Below are 18,567 nucleotides of genomic sequence, written 5' to 3'. Positions count from 1 at the left end.
AGGCGTGGGGTAGAGCGGCCAGCAACTGAATTCTGCCATCTGGTCAGTTCTTAATCTAGAGTCCTGATAAAAAGGAGACACGGTTGGGAAAGGACTGAGGGGGAGTTAGGCAGCATGCCCCAAGAATGGACAGCAGAGGAGGACCAAGAGGTGAGCCAGGGCCATCTTCGCTCACTGGGACAGCAGATGCCATTGTCTTTCTCTTTGTCTTACAACTGACCTGGATTTCTGCAGGAACCGTCCCTCATCTCAGAACGAACTACTGGTTTTCTTCCGAGATTAGAGGTATTAGATTCTCTTCTCGAGAGCTACTTTGGAGGTGGCCCCAGATCAGCGTGGCTCTTGGCCCCAGACGCTGGAACGTCCTCAAGCACAGACTGTCTAGCTTTTGCTCTTTGTGCGTCCTTCTCTGCTTGTTCCCCAGCCATGCCATAGCTGCTTTAACTCCACGGGAGGAAACAGCACGTTCTGGGGCCGCCCGACCCCTTCTGAACATTGCCCTCCCCCACCAGTCCCCATCCACCAGCCCTTTGTGTGCCCAGCATCCCTGACCCACTGTGCCAGGCAGCCCCTGCTCGGCCTCCCCGCAGAGCAAGACAGGCCCTTCTCTCTGCCCTCCTCCGGACGGACAGCATAGCAGAACAAAGGGCTCTGTCTGAGCACCACCGGGTCCCCGATGGGCCCTGTCACTCTACCTCTTTTCAGTTTGGCCCAGAAGGGGCCTCGGCGATTAGGCACGTCTCAGAGACACAGCCGATGAGTTTGGGTTCTACTCATTTCCTCGTCGAGACTTTCTGAGCCCGTGGCTGATGATAAATAAAGTAGTGATTCAAGGGTTCGGCCTGCGGGTTAGTCGGAGCAATGAATAAGCTGTCCAGGTCTGACTCATTCGTTTATACCCTGCTCTGCGCTGCTTCAGCAGGGTTGCATGTGCGAGAGGGGACCCAGCTACAGGCATTTCATTTCTGTCTCTGCTGGGTGTACGAATCTCCCGGGGCCACTGTGACAAAGAACCACAGACCAGGCTGCTCGAGCAACAGAAATGCATTGTCTCACAGATCTGGAAGCCAGAAGCCCAAGATCAAGGTGTTGGCACGGTTGGTTTCTTCCTTCTGTGTCTGTGTTCTAATCTCCTCTTGTCAGGACAGGAGTCCTGTTGGATCAGGCCCACCCTAATAACTTCATTTTAACTTAACCATCTCTTTAAAGACTCTATCTCCGACTCCAGTCGCATTCTGGAGCACTGGGGAGTAGGGCTTCAACATGAGGAATTGGGGTGCGGAGGTGGGTGGGACCCACTTCAGCCCATAACACTGGGTAAGGGACAAATTTCGTCTTTATTTAGTGAAGCAATTTTGGACGAACAATCACACCGGTAGAGTTCATCTTGTTGCGTCTCACTCATTTAAAGAAACGTTTTAAGGGAGGTGGCCAAGTTGGCCACATCAAGTTTGGAAGCATCCCATTAGGAATCTTCCAGATCTCGCACACGTCCTTACGTTTGGGGTGACAGTAGACAGACAAGGACCCGGCTCGGGAAGAGCGGATCTCGTGGGACTTTACCAGGGGTGTATTTAGAACCAGGCCTGGGAGACTGTGTGTGCCCACCTGGGGGCTGATGAAGATTTGTGGTTGGGGGCGTATGGAGGTCTCTGGCCTCAGTGTTGCTACGGTCACAGGAGGGGGATCTAAGAGCGACACTGTTAATGAACCAAAATGACTTTGGGACCAGCCGCTGCCATAGCTGATTTGACAAAAGTTTCCAGAAGATCTGAAAATCATTCAGCAAAAAGGGTTAACGAGGCAGGTGCAGAGCTGGCTTTCAGGGTTACCGTGAGAGCAGAACGGCCCTCGCCTCTTTCCCCCGAGTGCAGATGTCAGGAGTCACGCCCGCGGAGAGGCGCCCAGCACCCTGCGAGCTTGTGACCCGGTCAGGGCTTGTTGGCGGAGGAAGAGGGACACACGAGAGCTTCCCCCAGCAAGCCCTGGCAAAGGTCGTCTCCCTCGGAGGCCGATGCCACCGCATCCTTGCAAGTGTAGTCAGAGCAGTGCGTCAGCGGCAGGCCCGCTGGGGCTTTGCCCCAGTCCTCCTGCTCATCTCTCTGAGCATCTCCATCCCGTCCTAGGATGGGTGGAACAGAGGGAGTGGAGGGGTGACATTTGAGATGTCGCTTCTCAGGTTTCTGGGATGCACCCGGGGCTTTCATTTCCTGGTGAGCAGGGTCTCCGGCCACTGCTTGGGAAGATCCCTGGGATCCTCGCCTATACGTGGAGATGCTACTTGTCAGGAGCTAGTGGGAGAACAGGTGGCAACAAAAAAAAGGGCAAGAGGCGAGCCCAGCCCGTAGGCCCTTGGGAAGCCCGTGTCTCCCCTAGGTGGTCCCCGAGGAGTCTGCCTGTCGGCTTAGCAGGGAGCCAAGATGAAGGCACGGAAGCTAAGGGATGGGGTGTCAGGTAGAGAAAGGAGCCTGAACTGGCTGGGGCAGGTGTCCGTAGGCCCCCGCAGCTGGTGTGGTCCCCCGACAAGGCCAGCTCGCTCCCGCTCCCTCGTTCTGAATATTGTGCAGTAGGTGAACTTGGGCTTGGAATCTTGCTGATGTCTGCTGTGCCTGGGAGGCCCTGGGGACACCCCAAAGCGTGTGAACTTTGCTCTTATTTAAAGCACAGTTTCTCAGCCTCAGTATTGGGGACACCTGAGCTGGGTCCTTCTCTGTGGTGGGGACTGTCCCGTGCGTGTTGAACAGCATCCCTGGTCTGTCCACCCACTGGATGCGGAGCAACCCTCCCACCCCCCGAGTCTTGATAAGCTAAAATGTTTCCACATATTGCCAGGTGTCCCCTCAGAGAAAAGTCAACCCCAGAATGAGAACCATTGGTTTAGGGGTTCTGTGGAGTCTAGGAGACTTCGCGTCCTGTCATTATGTTACTAGGGGCGCCTGGATGGCTCAGTCGGTTAAGCATCTACTCTTGATTTCACCTCGGGTCGTGATCTCACGGTTCGCGAGTTTGAGGCCCACATCTTGGGATTTGTCTCCCTCTCTCTCTGCCCCTCCCTGGCTCACTCTCTCTCTCTCTCAAAAAAAAAAAATAACACATTAATTAACTTCAGTTAATTAATAGAGGTCCTAGGATGCTGCGTTCATGTCAATGCACCAAGTGGGGAGGGAGAGAGGAGGTATCTCACAGACGCCAGGAGGGAATCTGGCCCCGTTGTTGCCATGGTCACGGGAGGGGGATCTAAAAACGACTCTGTTGCTGAACCAAAATGACTTTGGGACCAGCCCGTTGCCATAGATAATTGGACAAAAAAAGTTTCTGGAAGATCTGAAAATCATTCAGCAAAAAGCGATCCTTAGGAGGGATCACCCTGGCTTGTACCATCTAAGTCCCCAGGAATTTATTCTGGTGTGTCTATGAGTTAGGGACGTAAATCAATATTTTTTTCCAACTGATGAACACAGTGTTTCTTGATCTCAGCACTGCTGACATGTAGGGCCGGGTCATTCTCGGTGGTGGGGACTGTTCTGTGCCTTGTAGGGTACCGGGCAGCATCCCTGGTCTCTCTCTACCCCCCTGGATGCCAGTAACTCCCCCTTCCCCGGGTGGGAACAATCACAAAGGTATGTCTCCTGTCATTGCCAGATGTCCCCCGGGGCCACCGTTGGCCTGGGAGAGAGGAGGGTCTGAAAGAATGCTGAGCTCCAGGGCAAGAAGAGGTGGCTGAGACACTGTGTGTCAAACCTGTGACTGGCCCACGGGGACACCTTTGCCCCTACCCTGTGGTGATGCGTAGATAGGCTGGGAGGGGAGCCAGGTGGGGGCTGTCACCAAAGATGCTGACAAGGCAAAACCCTGGGCTGTGGGCTGCCTGGGACATCTCACTGGGTCCAGAAGTGTAACCAGGATCATCACGGCAGAAACTGGGCCAGGGGATGGACTTTGTGACCAGGAGGAGCCCTTGCCCAGATGAAGGCCACGAGGCCCTGGGTCACAGGTGGAGGAGAGGAGGCGACTCTGGAGGCTGCCCGCCCTGCGGCCACACACAGGGAGGGGCCGGTGTGGTTGGTGATCAGTAACGAAGCCAGTTGCACGGGAACAGAAAGCAAGGATGGGGCTCGAGGGTCTTGTTGGCAGGACAGAGGATCCGTGGTCTCCTCTCGGGTGGGAATGTTCTGAAGCGGATGGGGTGGTGATGGCAGGCCTCTGACCATAGTACAGACTGCTGTCCCAGGCGCTCCCAAGGCGTGAGCCGCGTGATCTGTGGATTCTACGCCAGTAAGTCATGTTCAAAGGAAGAGTTTTATCAGAACAAAATGCCATTTTGAAGCAAAAACCAGTGGGCCGCCGGAAGGATCGAGTCGAAGGGGGTGTGTCGTTGAAGAAACCAGACCCAAGCGGGGCTCCTGGTGGCAGGCGATGTGGATTTTGAGGGGAACAACAACAACTCGTCTGAGTCTTTGGAGAGGTTAAGTGAGGAGCTGCTTTGTTCCAGGTTCCCGGAGGCTAATGGCTCTGTGGGCCACCAGTGGGGCAGGACTTGCTCCCCAGGCAGAGTGTCCCCACTGCGACAGGGGGCTCCACAGGGACTTGGCCCTGAGGCGGGGGATTCCCACGGGCCCAGGTGGCTGACCCGTACGGGGCACTTAGGCCAAGGAGTGGGCCCACTCTGTCCCTTGTGAGGGGCTGGCACAGAAGCCCTTCAAGCCCCGCCTGAGGTCCGTGAGGATCCAGACTGCCTTTAAGACCAGAGTGGGGCAGGGTGCGGCCCCTCCTTTTCCAGGGGCCTCTCAGCCAAGGTCTCAAGCAGGGCTTTTGTGTGTTTCTGCCTGGGCATAGCGGCAGGGGGACTGTGTGATTTGGAGAGGGACCCCCAAAGGGGTCTCTTCGGCCCATCTCAACCTTCTTCCCTGGGAGCCTTCCGAGTCTCCATTTAGGGAGCCCACTGGTCACCAGGGAAGGATCTGAAGCGCGGGTCCCCACAGGACCTTGAAAGCCTGTCTTACTTCCCCCTGTAACCGGAACTGTCCTGTGTCAGGCTATGGCCCGACCACAGCCACCAGCAATCCCCTCCCTCCTAGCCCCAGACACCTGCTGGAGCTGTGGACCAACAACAACCCCCCCGCCGCTGCCCCCATCCCACAGTCCACCTGCCACATACAGCCTAGCTGACCCCTTCCAGATGTCACTCTTGTCCTGGTTCTCACTGCTTCCAGCCAGCCAGGCTCCCCATCAGACTTGCATGAAAATTGAAACTCCATCCGTCCCGTCCCACGTTCGCAAAGCCCTGCGGGATCTGACCTTCCTGACCTCGGCCCTTCCCCCTCCAGCCTCAGCCCTGCTGGCCACACTGGTCTCCTTGTTCTGAGACCAGCCCCAGCTGCCCCTGCCCTTGGCGCTCACCGCCCTCGCCTAGGCGGCCCTCCCCAGGAGCTCAGTCCATGTGCCCCCTCCCACTGCACAGGCATCAGCAACCATCTCCGATGAGTGCTTCTCTGCCTCCTGGTTCATCCAGGATGACCACCCTGCCCTGGTCAGTTTCTGTCCCCATGGCCGCACTGCTGACGTCCGGGGGCCGGATCATTCTTCACGGTGGGGGCCATCCTGTACACGGTAGGATGTTGAGCTGCATCCCTGGCCTCCATCCACCACATGCCCTGGTACCTCCCCCCTCCCCCAGTGGTGGCGACCAAAACGTCTCCAGCCTCCAATCGGAGACGCACGTGTCCGCTGGGGCAGCGCAGCATTGCCCTTGGGTGAGAACCACTGGTGTAATACCACGCGGGATTTTTCCTTTCCCGAGAGCTGTCCCTGTTGGAAATGCCTCTTTGCTCATAGGTTGGTTTGTCATCAGCCTCCCTAAAGGCCAGATCCGTTTGGCCTCCTTCACCTCTGCATATCCACATCTGGAGAAACACTTGTTGACGAGCGGGACATTGGAAAAAGACAACCTGTTCTTTTTCAGAGGGGGTGGGAGAGGTAGTCACAGACCCCAGGGAGACCAAACAGCCTGTGTCAGCCCCGAGGGCAGCTGAACCAATAGAATAGAACATGCTGCCCCAGCATATGCCCGAGGGAGGGGCTCTCTCCAGGGCTCAGACCGGTTGGTCCAGACTGGAAGGTTGGAGCACAGGACTTAGGGAAGAAAGGGACAGTTGTGAGAGAGCATTTGGGATGGGCTTCTGGGGGGGGGGGGGCCGGGGAGGGGGTATTCAGAGCAGACGGAAGAAAGGCAGTGGTCCTTCTGGATCAGCGCCTTGCTCGGAGCATCTGGTATCTTCTGCCCTGGGCACCTGGATTCGTGTTCTGGGGCTGCGGTAAACTGTGGTCTGAGGTACCACAAACCCAGTGGCTTAAAGAATAGAAATGTATTCTCTTGGGCTCCCTGGGTGGCTCAGTCAGTTAAACGTCTGACTTCGGCTCAGGTCATGATCTCACAGTTCGAGGGTTCGAACCCCGTGTTGAGCTCTGTGCTGACAGCTCAGAGCCTGGAGCCTACTTCAGCTTCTGTGTCTCCCTCTCTCTCTGCCTCTCTCCCACTTTTGCTCCGTCTCTCAAAAATGAATAAACATTAAAAAAAAATTAATGGGGTGCGTGGGTGGCCCAGTCAGTTAAGCATCCTACTTCGGCTCAGGTCATGATCTCACGTTCGTGGGTTCGAGCCCTGCGTTGGGCTCTGTGCTGACAGCTCAGAGCCTGCAGTCTGCTTCAGATTCTGAGTCACTCTCTCTCTGTTCTTCCCCTGCTTAGTCTCTGTCTCTCTCTCAAAAATAAATAAACAGTAAAAAAAAATTGAGGAATTTATTCTCTTGAAGTTCTGGAGTCCAGAAGTCCAGAATCCAGACATCAGTGGGGACCTGCTTCCTCCAAAGGATCCAGAGGCCAGGGGGACAGGGGCATCCTTCCCTGCCTCTTCCAGCTTCTGGGAGCTTCCTGGCGTTCCTCGGCTTGTGGCCACATCACGCCTACGTAAACCTTAAGCCATCCTCCAGCTCCGAGCTGCCGCACCTGAGAAATATGCTCAGTTTGTGCCTGTTTCTCAGCGTGTCCATCTTGAAGATAATTTCACGTGATCATCTCTTCTTAAAAGCCTCCACAGGCTCCAGGAAGCGAGCATTGGAAAATGGAGGCGCCCAGAGTTGTTAAGTGGCGTTTCCTAAATGATCCTGCTGTAATGCTGGCCTTCTCCTTTTAGCTGGAGAGTGATTTCATCTGATAAACATGTGGCTGCAAATTATGGCCTTATATAAACGAAGCAGCTACACTACACTTTCTGGAGGCCCTGTCCGTCTTATTTTCCAGTAAATTCCGAATTATTCGCCAAGCTGATAGGCAGAACCTTGCATTTTTGAGCACGGGGCCTTGAGAGCAGCTCATTCACATTTGTCCCACTCCCCCGGCCCCCAATCAGGGCCTGAGTTTTGGTTGTGTGCCCCCCCCCCCCCCCGCCACTTTGCCTGCACCTCCTTCCTCCAAGAACACAAGAGAAAGGCCCTGAATTAAGGTCCACGTCTTTTCACAGTGCAGAAAGTATACCCCGTGTGGTGTTTGCAAAGCCCTTTAATTTTCCACGGCTCGGGTTTTTCAGCAGGAATCTCTCTTAACTGTGGTAAAGTGCACATAACATGAGGATTCGCGTTAGCTGCATCGAGTGGACATGTTGTGCAACCCCCACCTCTGTCTAGTTGTGGACCATTTCCGTCTCCCCCGGAAGGAAGCATCCCTCCCTTGGCCCCTGGCAACTGCCGCTCTGCCTTCTGCTGTCTCTATGGGTTTGCCTGTTCTGGACATTTCACGTAGATGGAATCTCACAACGTGTGGCCTTTTGTGTCTGGCTTCTTTCACTGAGCACGACGTTCGTAAGGCCCACCCACGTCGTAGTGCATGCCAGTGCTTGTTCCTGTTTATGGCTGAGTAATATTCCACCGGGTGAATAGACCGCATTTTATTTCTCCACTCATGCTTCGACGGGCATTTTGCTTCCACCATTTGGCTCTTCCAGGGGCCAGTTTTCTCACCTGGCAGCTCGATTTCCATCTGGTGATGAGGGCACATCTCTCCCGTGAAGGCCCGGGTAGACAGATCGAATCAGAGATGGGTCTCACTTCCCCCTTCTCACACTTGTGAGTGCTTCAGTGAGCGTCACCTGGAGGGTAGAACGGCGTTACGGTTCAGAGTAAGGGTGAACACGCAAGTTTTCGGGACCTGCTGCCCCCAGCATAGCTGCAGCCTGCGGTCGCCGGTTGGCTGAGCCGCCCCCCCCTCCCTCAGCCCCAGACGTACTTCCTTTCGTTCTGGGCACAGGCTGGAGATTCTTGGGGCACAGGTTTCATATCCACTTGTGACCGGGACCTTCAAGCCACAGTGTGACCAACTTCCAGATCTCAGGCTCCATTAAGACTCAATGAGGAAGGTGCGATCAGAAGCCAGAGAAAATGGCCTACCCCCTCCAAGAGAGATGTCATCATTTAAGAATGTCCCTTGGAGCTGTGTTCATCAAAACAACATGGCACCTCACAGGCATTGACAGCCCGGAAGCAGACCCACACATGTCAAACAATTCATATACTGTATTTAACAAACTAAAGAGACTCCCTGGTCAAGGGAGAGGATTCTTTAAGGAAAGAGATCATCTGGATCCCCGTTTCACCTCCCACACTATTCTGGGTTGACTTGTGTCCCCCACAAATTCATATCCACCTGGGACCTCTCAGAACGTGACCTTGATGGGAAATAAGGTCTTGGCAGATATAGTAAGTTAAAGGTTTCAGGATGAACTCATCTTGAATCCAGTAACCGGCATGTCTAGAAGAAGAGGAGAGGACGCAGAGACAGGAAAGGACCACGTGATGATGGATGAGGAGATCAGAGTGATGCACATACAAGCCAAGGAACGCTAAGAGTTGGCAGAAGCTGCTAGAAGCTGGGGGGGAAGCATGGGAAGGATTCTCCCTCAGAGCTTCCAGAAGGAGCCAGCCCTGCCTGCCAGCACCTTGATTTTGGACTCATCCAGAAACGTGAGACAATGAATTTCTGTTGTTTTAAACCATCTCGTCTGTAGTACTTTATCACAGCGGCCCTAGGAAAACTCCCACACCACCCAAATAATTTCCAGATGGATGAGAGTTTCAACGTAAAGAATAAGTCCAGGGAAGGAGAGGGGTACAGACAAAAAGTACGATTCCATGTTAATCAGACCTGGGAGAGGACGAGGCAACAGACATGAAAGAAACGACCCACAGATCCACTGCCTGGAAAATACAACATTTGTATCCCCAAAACACCAGAAGTGGAAGCCAAGTGCCCTTGACCCTGACAAACCATCAATACCCTTCCTATACAAAGAGCTGTTCCAAAGCAATGAGCAGGAGGAAAAAAAAAAAAAAACAACAAGCAAAATGGACAAAGGACGTGAGCAACTTAACAGAAACAGAAAAATAGTTGCTCACGACACAAAATTTTTTTTGAAGCCCCGCCTGACAGCCGAAGGAATGTCAATGACAAGATGCTCTTTTGTGCCCACTGATGCCTGTGGGTTGAGAAAAATATTAACACTTGGTGCCAGCGAGGAAGCTGTGAGGCAAGCACCCTCGTATTACCCCATACCCATACTCTCGCCTGGGTGAGGCTCTCGGGAAGTGGCTGGGGCGGAATGGATCGGATCGGGGGCCGTCGAAGCGAGAACGCAGAGCGAATCCGACCAGCGCGGTGTCGTAGGGGAAATGATACGGCACACGGAGGAACAAGGGAACTCTTGGTCTGTGCTTCTGTTGTTGGGGACACAGTGCACCCTGAGATTTTGCCCTGAGAGCAGAGCCGTCCTAGAGCCGGTGGAGGGGCTCAAGGAGCCTTCTGACGTGAGGGGACAAGGACAGCCCCCCGGGGTGGGGCGAGCCCCTCATCTGAGGTACAGATGAGGGAAAGAGGGGGCAGGGTGCCTGGGAGCAGGTGGGTGGCTGGCCCTCCGGGCCTGTGGTGAAGGCGGGGCTGGTGTCTCGCAGGAAAACAGCCCAGGCCAGGAGAACTAGGCTTTCTGCTGGGGGTCAGGGGCTTTGGGCAGCGTGTCCCTGATTGGCCTGGAGAAGCCCTGCAAGGTTCTGGTTGGGTGGGCAGTGGCTGGAGTGTTTCCAGAAACCAACGGGTGGCCATGTTGAATCAGGCCCGATGACCAGGGACTCTGAGGGCTGGCCGTGGGGTGCCTTCGAGGGACTCTGTGCTGGGACACGCACACCTAGACCAGTGCTGCCAGGGGGTCCCTCCTGATTGGCTGGTGAGAAGAGGACAGTTCTGGGGACACGGTGACAGCAGTCAGGATGTGGTCAGGGAGGATGTGGGGGTGGTGGTGGGGGGAGTAGGGAACAAGCCTTCTGGGTGTTTGGGGCCCAGGAGAGGTGGCTGTGGTGGGCTGGGGGTGGAGTGTGGCCCCTAGGAGCATGCAGCAGAGTGGACGGGCCCCAGGGGGCAGAGCCTGGGCGGGGGGTCCCCTGCACAAGAGCAGGTGCAGGTGATGCCTCCATCCCCGGGGGCTGCAGAGCAGGCGAGCAGAACCAGGAGAAGCCAGTGGCCAGCCGATGTGACTGGTGGGAGCTCGGTGGCATCTTTGGGGAGAGGCACCGCGATTTTTACAGTGGGGGGCGGGGGGGGGGATGGTGGCTTGAGGGACAGGTGGGAGTAGGAAGGGCTAGCTCCAAGTCACGTGGAAGTGAGGAGGCAACCAGGCTTTTCCCTAAGCTGGGAAAGGGTTTATTAGTGTCTTTGGTTTTCAGGCACATGAGCCATTTCAATGGGAGGGTCCTGCCCCAGATGACCGGGGAAGGGACGGGGGGGAAGGAGAGCGCGGGCTCCTTGGGGAAAAGGGCCAGGTGAGGCCAGGCTGGACAGGGCGGGCCCCAAGACAGGGCCAAGGCAGAGGAGTTTCCCAGGACGTGGATGTGGTGGGCCTGCGTGGGGCAGGTGGACCCTGTGGGGACTCCTGCAAGGGGCCCCAGATGCTATCTGTCCCGCGCTCCCCTACTCTTTGGTTACCCCTCCCCTCCTTGCAGCCCTGGTGGTCAGCAGCTACCCTGAGCGAGTCTTATCTCCTTCCTCCTGGCCTGGAGGGGTGGAGCACACATCAGCTGGTCCTGTGACTGCCCGCATGGCCCCCAGTCTCTGAGCATGCGGTTGTCTTCTGCTCCCCACACCAAGGGGCCCAGGGCTACAAACATCCCCTGTGGGGCTGTGACGGCACCTGATGATTGATTGGCTCTGGAGGACAGGGGGTGGCACTGAGGGCAGCCGGCCATGCGGCCCTTAGCCCCTTCTGGCTTTGACCAGACCCTCTCCAGGGCAGGGCAGGGAGGCCTCGTGAGCAAGAGCGAGGTGACATCGGCGGGCTCTGATGCCTCCTCACCTAGGTCAGTGTCTGCTGGGAGGAGAAAGCAGGTGCATCCGTGTGACCTTCCCACCACCCACATCCCTGCACTTGGACGTGAGACAGTCCAGAGCCCCGAGTCTGTGAGCCGGACCCCCCCCCAAAGTTGTGGCGCACATCAGCTGTGTCTGCACAAGTGCCAGAAGGGGCCAGCTGTGTCTGAAGCCCTGGCTCTGTGCGTGTGTGTGTGTGCGCGCACGTGTTTGCGTTAAGGTGCCGTGTGTGTGTGTGTGTGTGTGTGTGTGTGTGTGTGTGTGTGTGTGTGTAGGAGTGTTCGTATGAAACTGCACGCGGGTGTGTCCGTGCTTGTGCATGTGCTTTGGTGTGTGTGTGCATGCTTGTGGGTGTGTCTGTATGGAAGAGTGTGCCTGCCCACGTGTGTCTGTGTCTGCGCGTGTTGTGTGCTCATGAGCACGTGTGTGCGTTCGCGTGGCTGCGATTAAGGTGCACACCCGCGACCTGGAAGCTCGTACACTCTCCACCTCCCGCAGCGGGCACGGTGCTGCCTGTAAATGTCCTGCAGTCGGGGGACAGCCAGGAAGGCAGCTGGCACTCTGAACACCTGACACAGGTTCCCTACCCCTTGTCCACTGTGGCATCCGAGGAACTCCGTGACGGAGCTCACGGGTTGGACATTTTGGAAAGAAAGCAAGAAGTTTTGAAAAGATGCTTTCCTGGGGGACTGGGTTCCTTTGTAATGCACGTAATTTTTAGAGCGTTATTGGAGCCCCTGGGTGGCTCTCGGTTAAGCGCCCAACTCAGTCTTGGCTCAGGCCATGATCTCACAGTTTGTGAGTTCAAGCCCCGAGTCGGGCTCCAACCTGACACTGCGGAACCTGCTTGGGATTCTCTCTCCCTCTGCCCCTCCCCCACTCTCTGTCCAAATAAATAAACTTAAATAATAATATATATTTTTTTTTTTTAATTTTTTTTTTTTAACGTTTATTTATTTTTGAGACAGAGACAGAGCATGAACGGGGGAGGGGCAGAGAGAGAGGGAGACACAGAATCGGAAGCAGGCTCCAGACTCTGAGCCATCAGCCCAGAGCCCAACGCGGGGCTCGAACTCACGGACCGTGAGATCGTGACCTGAGCTGAAGTTGGATGCGCAACCGACTGAGCCACCCAGGTGCCCCATATTTTTTAATTTTTTTAATGTTTATTTTTGAGAGAGAGAGACAGAGCATGAGCTGGGGGGGGGGCAGAGAGGAAGAGAGAGACAGAATCTGAAGCAGGCTGCAGGCTCTGAGCTGTCAGCACAGAGCCCGACGTGGAGCTCGAACCCACGGACTGTGAGATCATGACCTGGGCCGAAGTCGGACACCTAACCGACTGAGCCAGCCAGGGGCCGCAACAATATATGTGTTTTAAAAAGAGCTTTATTAACTGCAGCCGATATACTGTAAACTACACTTCTTTAAAGCGTGCAATTTGGGGAGTTGTGGCACATGTAAACACTCATGAGCCCACCACCACAACCAAGATAGTAAACACATTCATCACCCCAAAAGTCTCCCTGGGCTCCTTTGTCGTCCCAACCTGCACCCTCCCCCCCACCCCAAGCAGCCACTGATCCACTTTCTGTCTCTATAGTCTGCGTTTTCTAGAGTTATATATATGTGGAATCATACTGTATACACTCTTTTTACAACTGTATTGAATTTGCAGGCACCTGACTGGCTCAGTCAGAAGAATGTATGACTCTTGATCTCGGGGTTGTGAGTTTGAGCCCCACGTTGGCTGTAGAGATTAAAGATAAATAACCTTAAAAAAAAAAAAAAACCTTTACAGAGGTGAAATTCACATAACGTAGAATTCACCATTTTGAAGTGTACAATTCAGTGGTGGTTAATATATCGTCAGTGTTGTGCAACTTTCACCTCTGTCTGGCTGCCGAACAATTTCATTCCCTAAAAGGAAACCCCCTCCCCTTTAGCAGTCACTTCCTCTTCCCTCCACCTGTCTGCCTCCGGCCTCTGGCAACCACCGATCTGCTTCCTGCCTCGATGGATTTGCTGCTCTGGATGTTTCATTTAAATGGGCTCATACAAAAAAAATAAAATAAAAATAAATGGGATCATACACTGTGCAGCCTTTCGTGTCTGGCTTCTTTCAACAGTGTTTTCAAGGCTCATCCATATCATGGCATGTATCAGGGCTTCGTTCCTTTTTATGGCTGAGTAGTATTCCACTGTGTGGATGGACACATGCTGTTCACTCATCAGCTGTTGGACCCTTGGGTCGTGTCCACCTTTCGGCTCTTGTGAATCGTGCTGCTGTGAACATGCGTGTGCGAGCATTTCTTTGAACACCTACTTTTCAGTTCTTTCAGGTCTGTACCTAGGAGCGGAACTGTTGGGTCTGTGCGTATTTTTTTTGGTTGTCTTCTTTCTTTGTCTCAGCACACAGATCCTGAGATTGTTCCGTGTTGTTCCATGCTGTTCTGAGGATTAGAGGTTGGTCCCGCCTCGTGGCCGAGTAGCGTTGCGTTGTGCGGCCGGTTTGTTCGTCCATTCGCTGGTCGATAAACTTTCGGGTTGTTTCCAGTTTGGAGCTCTTAGAAACGATGCCACAAAGCACATTCGTGTCCAATCCCTCTAGGGAAATCTGCTTCATTTCTCTTGAGTGACTGCTAGGAGGGGAACTGCTGGGTCACATGCTAGTTGTATAACTAACTTCTAAAGAAATTGCCAAGTGAGGTCCAAACTAGATGGGCCACGTAATCTAATACAGTCTCTGCAGTATACTGTGGCTGTTTGAAGACCCTTAGCAATGTCGGTATCTATTTATCTGCTAACCCTGCATAAATGCATCAATCCCAGGGAGATGCTCAGAGTTACGCATAAAGATGTGTGTCCAAGAAATCAGAAACCAGCTGCCCGTTGGTAACAGAAGGATCACACGCTTCACAATTTCTCTGTGTACAGCGACATCATTAAAAATCATGTTGCAGGCGCCTGGGTGGCTCAGTTGGTTGAGCATCCGACTCTTCATTTTGGCTCAGGTGAGGTTCCCAGGGTTATGGGATCAAACCCTGTGGCAGGCTCTGCGGTGAGCGTAGGGCCTGCTTAAGGTTCTCTCTCTCTCTCTCTCTCTCTCTCTGTCCTTCCCCTGCTCGCTCGCTCTCTCTCAAATTAAAAAAAAAAAAATCATGTTTCAAGGTGTATTTTATGACACGGAGAAACGTTCACAGGTACCTACATACCGCATAAAGAACAATCCAGGTTTTGTTAGCGTACGTGTGACATTTGTTAAACTGGGAGAAAATTTCGGCAAAATTACTTAATTTTGGAGAAAGTTTGAAAAAATAAATATTCCCGCCTCCCCCCACCCCGGACCTTCCTACCTGTTGCCACTAGCTACAGCTGGCCACGTGGACTATTGTAACAGCTTCGTAAGGTATAGTTTTGTTGAGCCTCTCCTTCCTCTGCCCTGCCCACATGCTGCAGGACTTGGTTTCCCAGAGTCCGAATCATCTCAGCCTCCAGCGGGCCCTCAAGCTCAGGGTGCTGAGTCACGCTTCCTTCTAGGGTACAGGTCAGCAAACTTTTTCTTTTCTATTTGTTGTTGTTGTTGTTGTTGTTGTTTTCAGTTACCTTTTTCTGTAAAGGACTGGAAAATAAGTATGTTTGGCTTTCCGGGCCTCAAGGTTACAGGCTTTCACAACTATTCAGTTCGATTGTTAACAACAAAAGCGACTGTAGATGATGTGTAAACGAATGCACTACATTCCAATGAAACTTTATTTGCAAAAACAAGGGGCGGGCCTTCCATACCCTCCTCCCTCTTTTTGCCTTCCTGTCGAACGAACTCCTCTTCGTCCTTCAGAACCCCTCTTAGATGTTGCCACTCCGCTAAAGCCTTCTCTGGCTCTCGAGGATAGTACCTTCTTGCTGGCGTGGCTGATGCACTCACATTTGTTTGCCTACCAGCTGCTCCCGCTGGGCTTTGAACCAAGGTCTGGTTCATCTTTGTATCCTCAGCTACGCTTACGTGGCACACACCGAGCCCACACATGACCCATGCTGCGTGCGTGCCTCTCGCTCCAAGACACAAAGTGAACTGTTGCCAGTGTTGGCTGCGTGGTCTCTTTTTCCTGCGATGTCTGAAGAAGCAAATGAGGTTTCGTTTTGTTTTTTAAATAAACTTTTTCTATTGGAGTTATTTTAGATCTACGGAAAAGTTGCGGAGACAGTACAAGAGCCCCCTATGCCCCTCCCCCAGCTTCCCCAAATGTAAATATCTTACCTTATCGGGGCGTGTTTATACAACTAAGAAATGGACGTTGGTACACGGCTTTTAACCAACCTCCTGATGTTATGTGGATGTCACCAGTCCTTCCATTCATGTCCTCTGTCTGGTTGAGGACCCCGTCCAGGGAACCCACTGCACGTGGTTGCCACATGTCCCCAGTCTCCTCCTGTCTGGATGGTTCCTCCGTCTTTCTGTGTTGCTTAAGACCTCGGCAGTCTTGGGGAAGACTGGCCAGGTGGCCTGTAGGATGCCCCTGATCTTCCTAGGTGTGTCTGATGGTACTGTCATGATTAGAGTGAGGTGGTGGGTTCTAGAAGCAAATGCAGTCTGAGCAGTTCTCTCAAATGAGTTTTGGGGGGCTCTCCCCACCTTAGTCCTCCTCCGTGGGGTTTCAGAATCTCTAGGTTTGGGGGCAGGTTCAGTCTTGCTCAACCCAACGTGCCTCTTGCTGCCCCTCATGTGTTTTAGGGACATAACCAAGGCCCGCAGGGGAACTTGAGGATCTTCTGGGGGAGGTTCTATCAGAGAAGAGAGGCCAAGAAGGATGTGGGTCGAGAAGGGCTTAACTGAGAGATAGTTATGGCCATTGGACTTGAGGGTCTAAGATGCTGACTCGGGGTGGGGGGCAGGAACAGGGGCCGGGATGAAGCAAACTCTAGGGGAAGAGTTTGACCTTGGGGGACGGGGGGGGGGGGGCGCAGGAATCTGGTGATGTCACTCTGCAAGAGTCACAAACCTTGGATCAGGGGTCACGTTTAAGGACAGACAGAGGCTCTTCTACCCTTCTTGCCTTTTTTTTTTCTTTTTTTTTGGAGAGACTGCGAGCAGGGGAGGGAGGGGCAGAGAGAGGGGGGACAGAGGATCCAAAGCGGGCGGGCTCAGCGCTGACAGCTTCAGTGAGCCGGATGCGGGGCTGGAACTCCCGAACCCACGAGATCGTGACCTGAGTCAGAGTCGGACGGACGTTCCAACCGGCTGAGCCACCCAGACGCCCCCTTCTTGCTTTTCGAGAGAGCCCTGTTAGGGGCAGGAAGTCCATCCCGGTCGCGGGTCTGAGACTGTCGGCCGAGGGTTGGGTGACTGTGTCCCCGCCCCCCCACCACCACCACAACCACTCTGACCGTGCCACCCTCTCCCTTCCAGCTCCAGGACGCGCGCCCCGAGCCCGGGAGGCATGCTGAGGCCAGGCCAGCGGCAGGATGAGTGTGAACGAGGCAGGCAGCTCCGGCCGCGGGGGGCAGGCGGCCTACCACCTGCACATCTACCCGCAGCTGGCCACCAGCGAGAGCCAGGCCTCGTGCCGCGTGACCGCCACCAAGGACAGCACCACGTCCGACGTCATCCAGGATGCCATCGCCAGCCTCCAGCTGGATGGCACCAAGTGCTACGTGCTGGTGGAGGTGAAGGAGACCGGTGGGGAGGAGTGGGTGCTGGATGCCAACGACTCGCCCGTGCACCGCGTGCTGCTGTGGCCGCGGCGGGCCCAGGACGAGCACCCGCAGGAGGACGGCTACTACTTCCTGCTGCAGGAGCGCAACGCGGACGGCACCATCCAGTACGTGCACATGCAGCTGGTGTCCCAGGCCACAGCCACGCGGCGCCTGGTGGAGCGCGGCCTCCTGCCCCGGCCGCAGGCGGACTTTGACGACCTGTGCAACCTCCCCGAGCTGACCGAGGAGAACCTCCTGAAGAACCTCAGGCACCGCTTCCTACAGCAGAAGATCTACACGTACGCGGGGAGCATCCTGGTGGCCGTCAATCCCTTCAAGTTCCTCCCCATCTACAACCCCAAGTACGTGAAGATGTACGAGAACCAGCAGCTGGGCAAGCTGGAGCCGCACGTGTTCGCGCTGGCCGACGTGGCCTACTACGCCATGCTCCGGAAGCACGTCAATCAGTGCATCGTGATCTCGGGCGAGAGCGGCTCGGGCAAGACGCAGAGCACCAACTTCCTGATCCACTGCCTCACCGCGCTCAGCCAGAAGGGCTACGCCAGCGGCGTGGAGAGGACCATCCTGGGCGCCGGCCCCGTGCTGGAGGTGAGGTGTCGCTCTTGCTAACGCGTGGGTGTTACTCCCGTCCAGCTGCGCCGGGACCACTGCCGTGGAGAAGACCATTTCTTATACTCCGGGTGTCCTGGAAATGGGGCGGGAGTGGGGGGGTGGGCTCGGCCAGCCACGCGGGGCCACGCCGGGAAGCACCGGGGCTGGAGCGAGGAGAAACCATGGGCACGGTCTCTGTTGTGGTTTTCACGGGAAGCAACGGGGGAGCCGGGGTGGGCAGGCTTAGAATTAGCCAGGCTGGAGAATTCCGGGGGCTCCGGGAGGTAGGGGCTGCGCTGCTTGTCTGGTACTCGGCCCCCGGGGTGATCAGGGCGGGGGAAGGTGGCTCTGGTAACAAGTGGTGGCGGCATGGGCCCTGGCATGGTTGGCTTGCCTAGGCGAGGCACGCTCACGGGTGAGTCCTTTGCTCTCAAGAATTAGCTAGCCTAGGGGAGGGGCAGTGCCTTCAGGGCCGGCCAGGCCTCCTGATATCAAAGCATCAGCTTGTAGGGAATAAAGGGCCTGATTAATACACTGTTAATCTCTATCGGGCGGGCCGTGATCTATACTCCAGTTCCAGAAAGAAAAGGACAGCGTGTCCAAACTGAACAGTTCGTGACAGGGTGTTTTCGGCAATGGAGCCTGTGTTGGGAAGGAAACCGGCAAGGCAGGGTGCGGGCCTGGGGGGCTAGGGGACAGTGAGGCCGAGAGAGGGGGCCTCCTGGCATCACCATAAAGGCGGTGGGTGAGGAAGCCCCCTCCGCCCTCCATCCGACGTCTCCATTGGCCACACCCCACAGAAGCCGTTGGTGCATCATTGTGACTGAGCCCTCTGGATGCAGGGGCAGTGGCAAGGACCAC

At 55.0% G+C, this 18,567-nt stretch overlaps 1 protein-coding gene across 9 annotated transcripts in view; it reads left to right on the top strand.

Annotated features, from left to right (window-relative positions):
• The window catches only part of MYO9B (myosin IXB), a 90,386-nt gene that overhangs the window by 3,240 nt on the left and 68,579 nt on the right, over window positions 1-18,567 (top strand). For 8 of the 9 annotated variants that reach the window (XM_086698708.1, XM_086698704.1, XM_086698705.1 and 5 more), the window contains exon 2: window positions 16,808-17,703. In XM_086698708.1, the coding sequence (XP_086554834.1) occupies window positions 16,864-17,703 (840 nt within the window). In that variant the 5' untranslated portion in view covers window positions 16,808-16,863. Of the gene's footprint in view, window positions 1-7,526; window positions 9,905-16,807; window positions 17,704-18,567 lie in introns of those variants that run through there. The other variant, XM_086698702.1, reaches the window with a different exon arrangement.

Source organism: Puma concolor, chromosome A2, assembly GCF_028749965.1.
Source record: "Puma concolor isolate L17-30 chromosome A2, mPumCon1.1.hap2, whole genome shotgun sequence".
Classification (NCBI taxonomy): domain Eukaryota; kingdom Metazoa; phylum Chordata; class Mammalia; order Carnivora; family Felidae; genus Puma; species Puma concolor.
The sequence above is the reverse complement of the archived record's forward strand: the minus strand, read 5'-3'. Positions and strand labels throughout refer to the sequence as shown.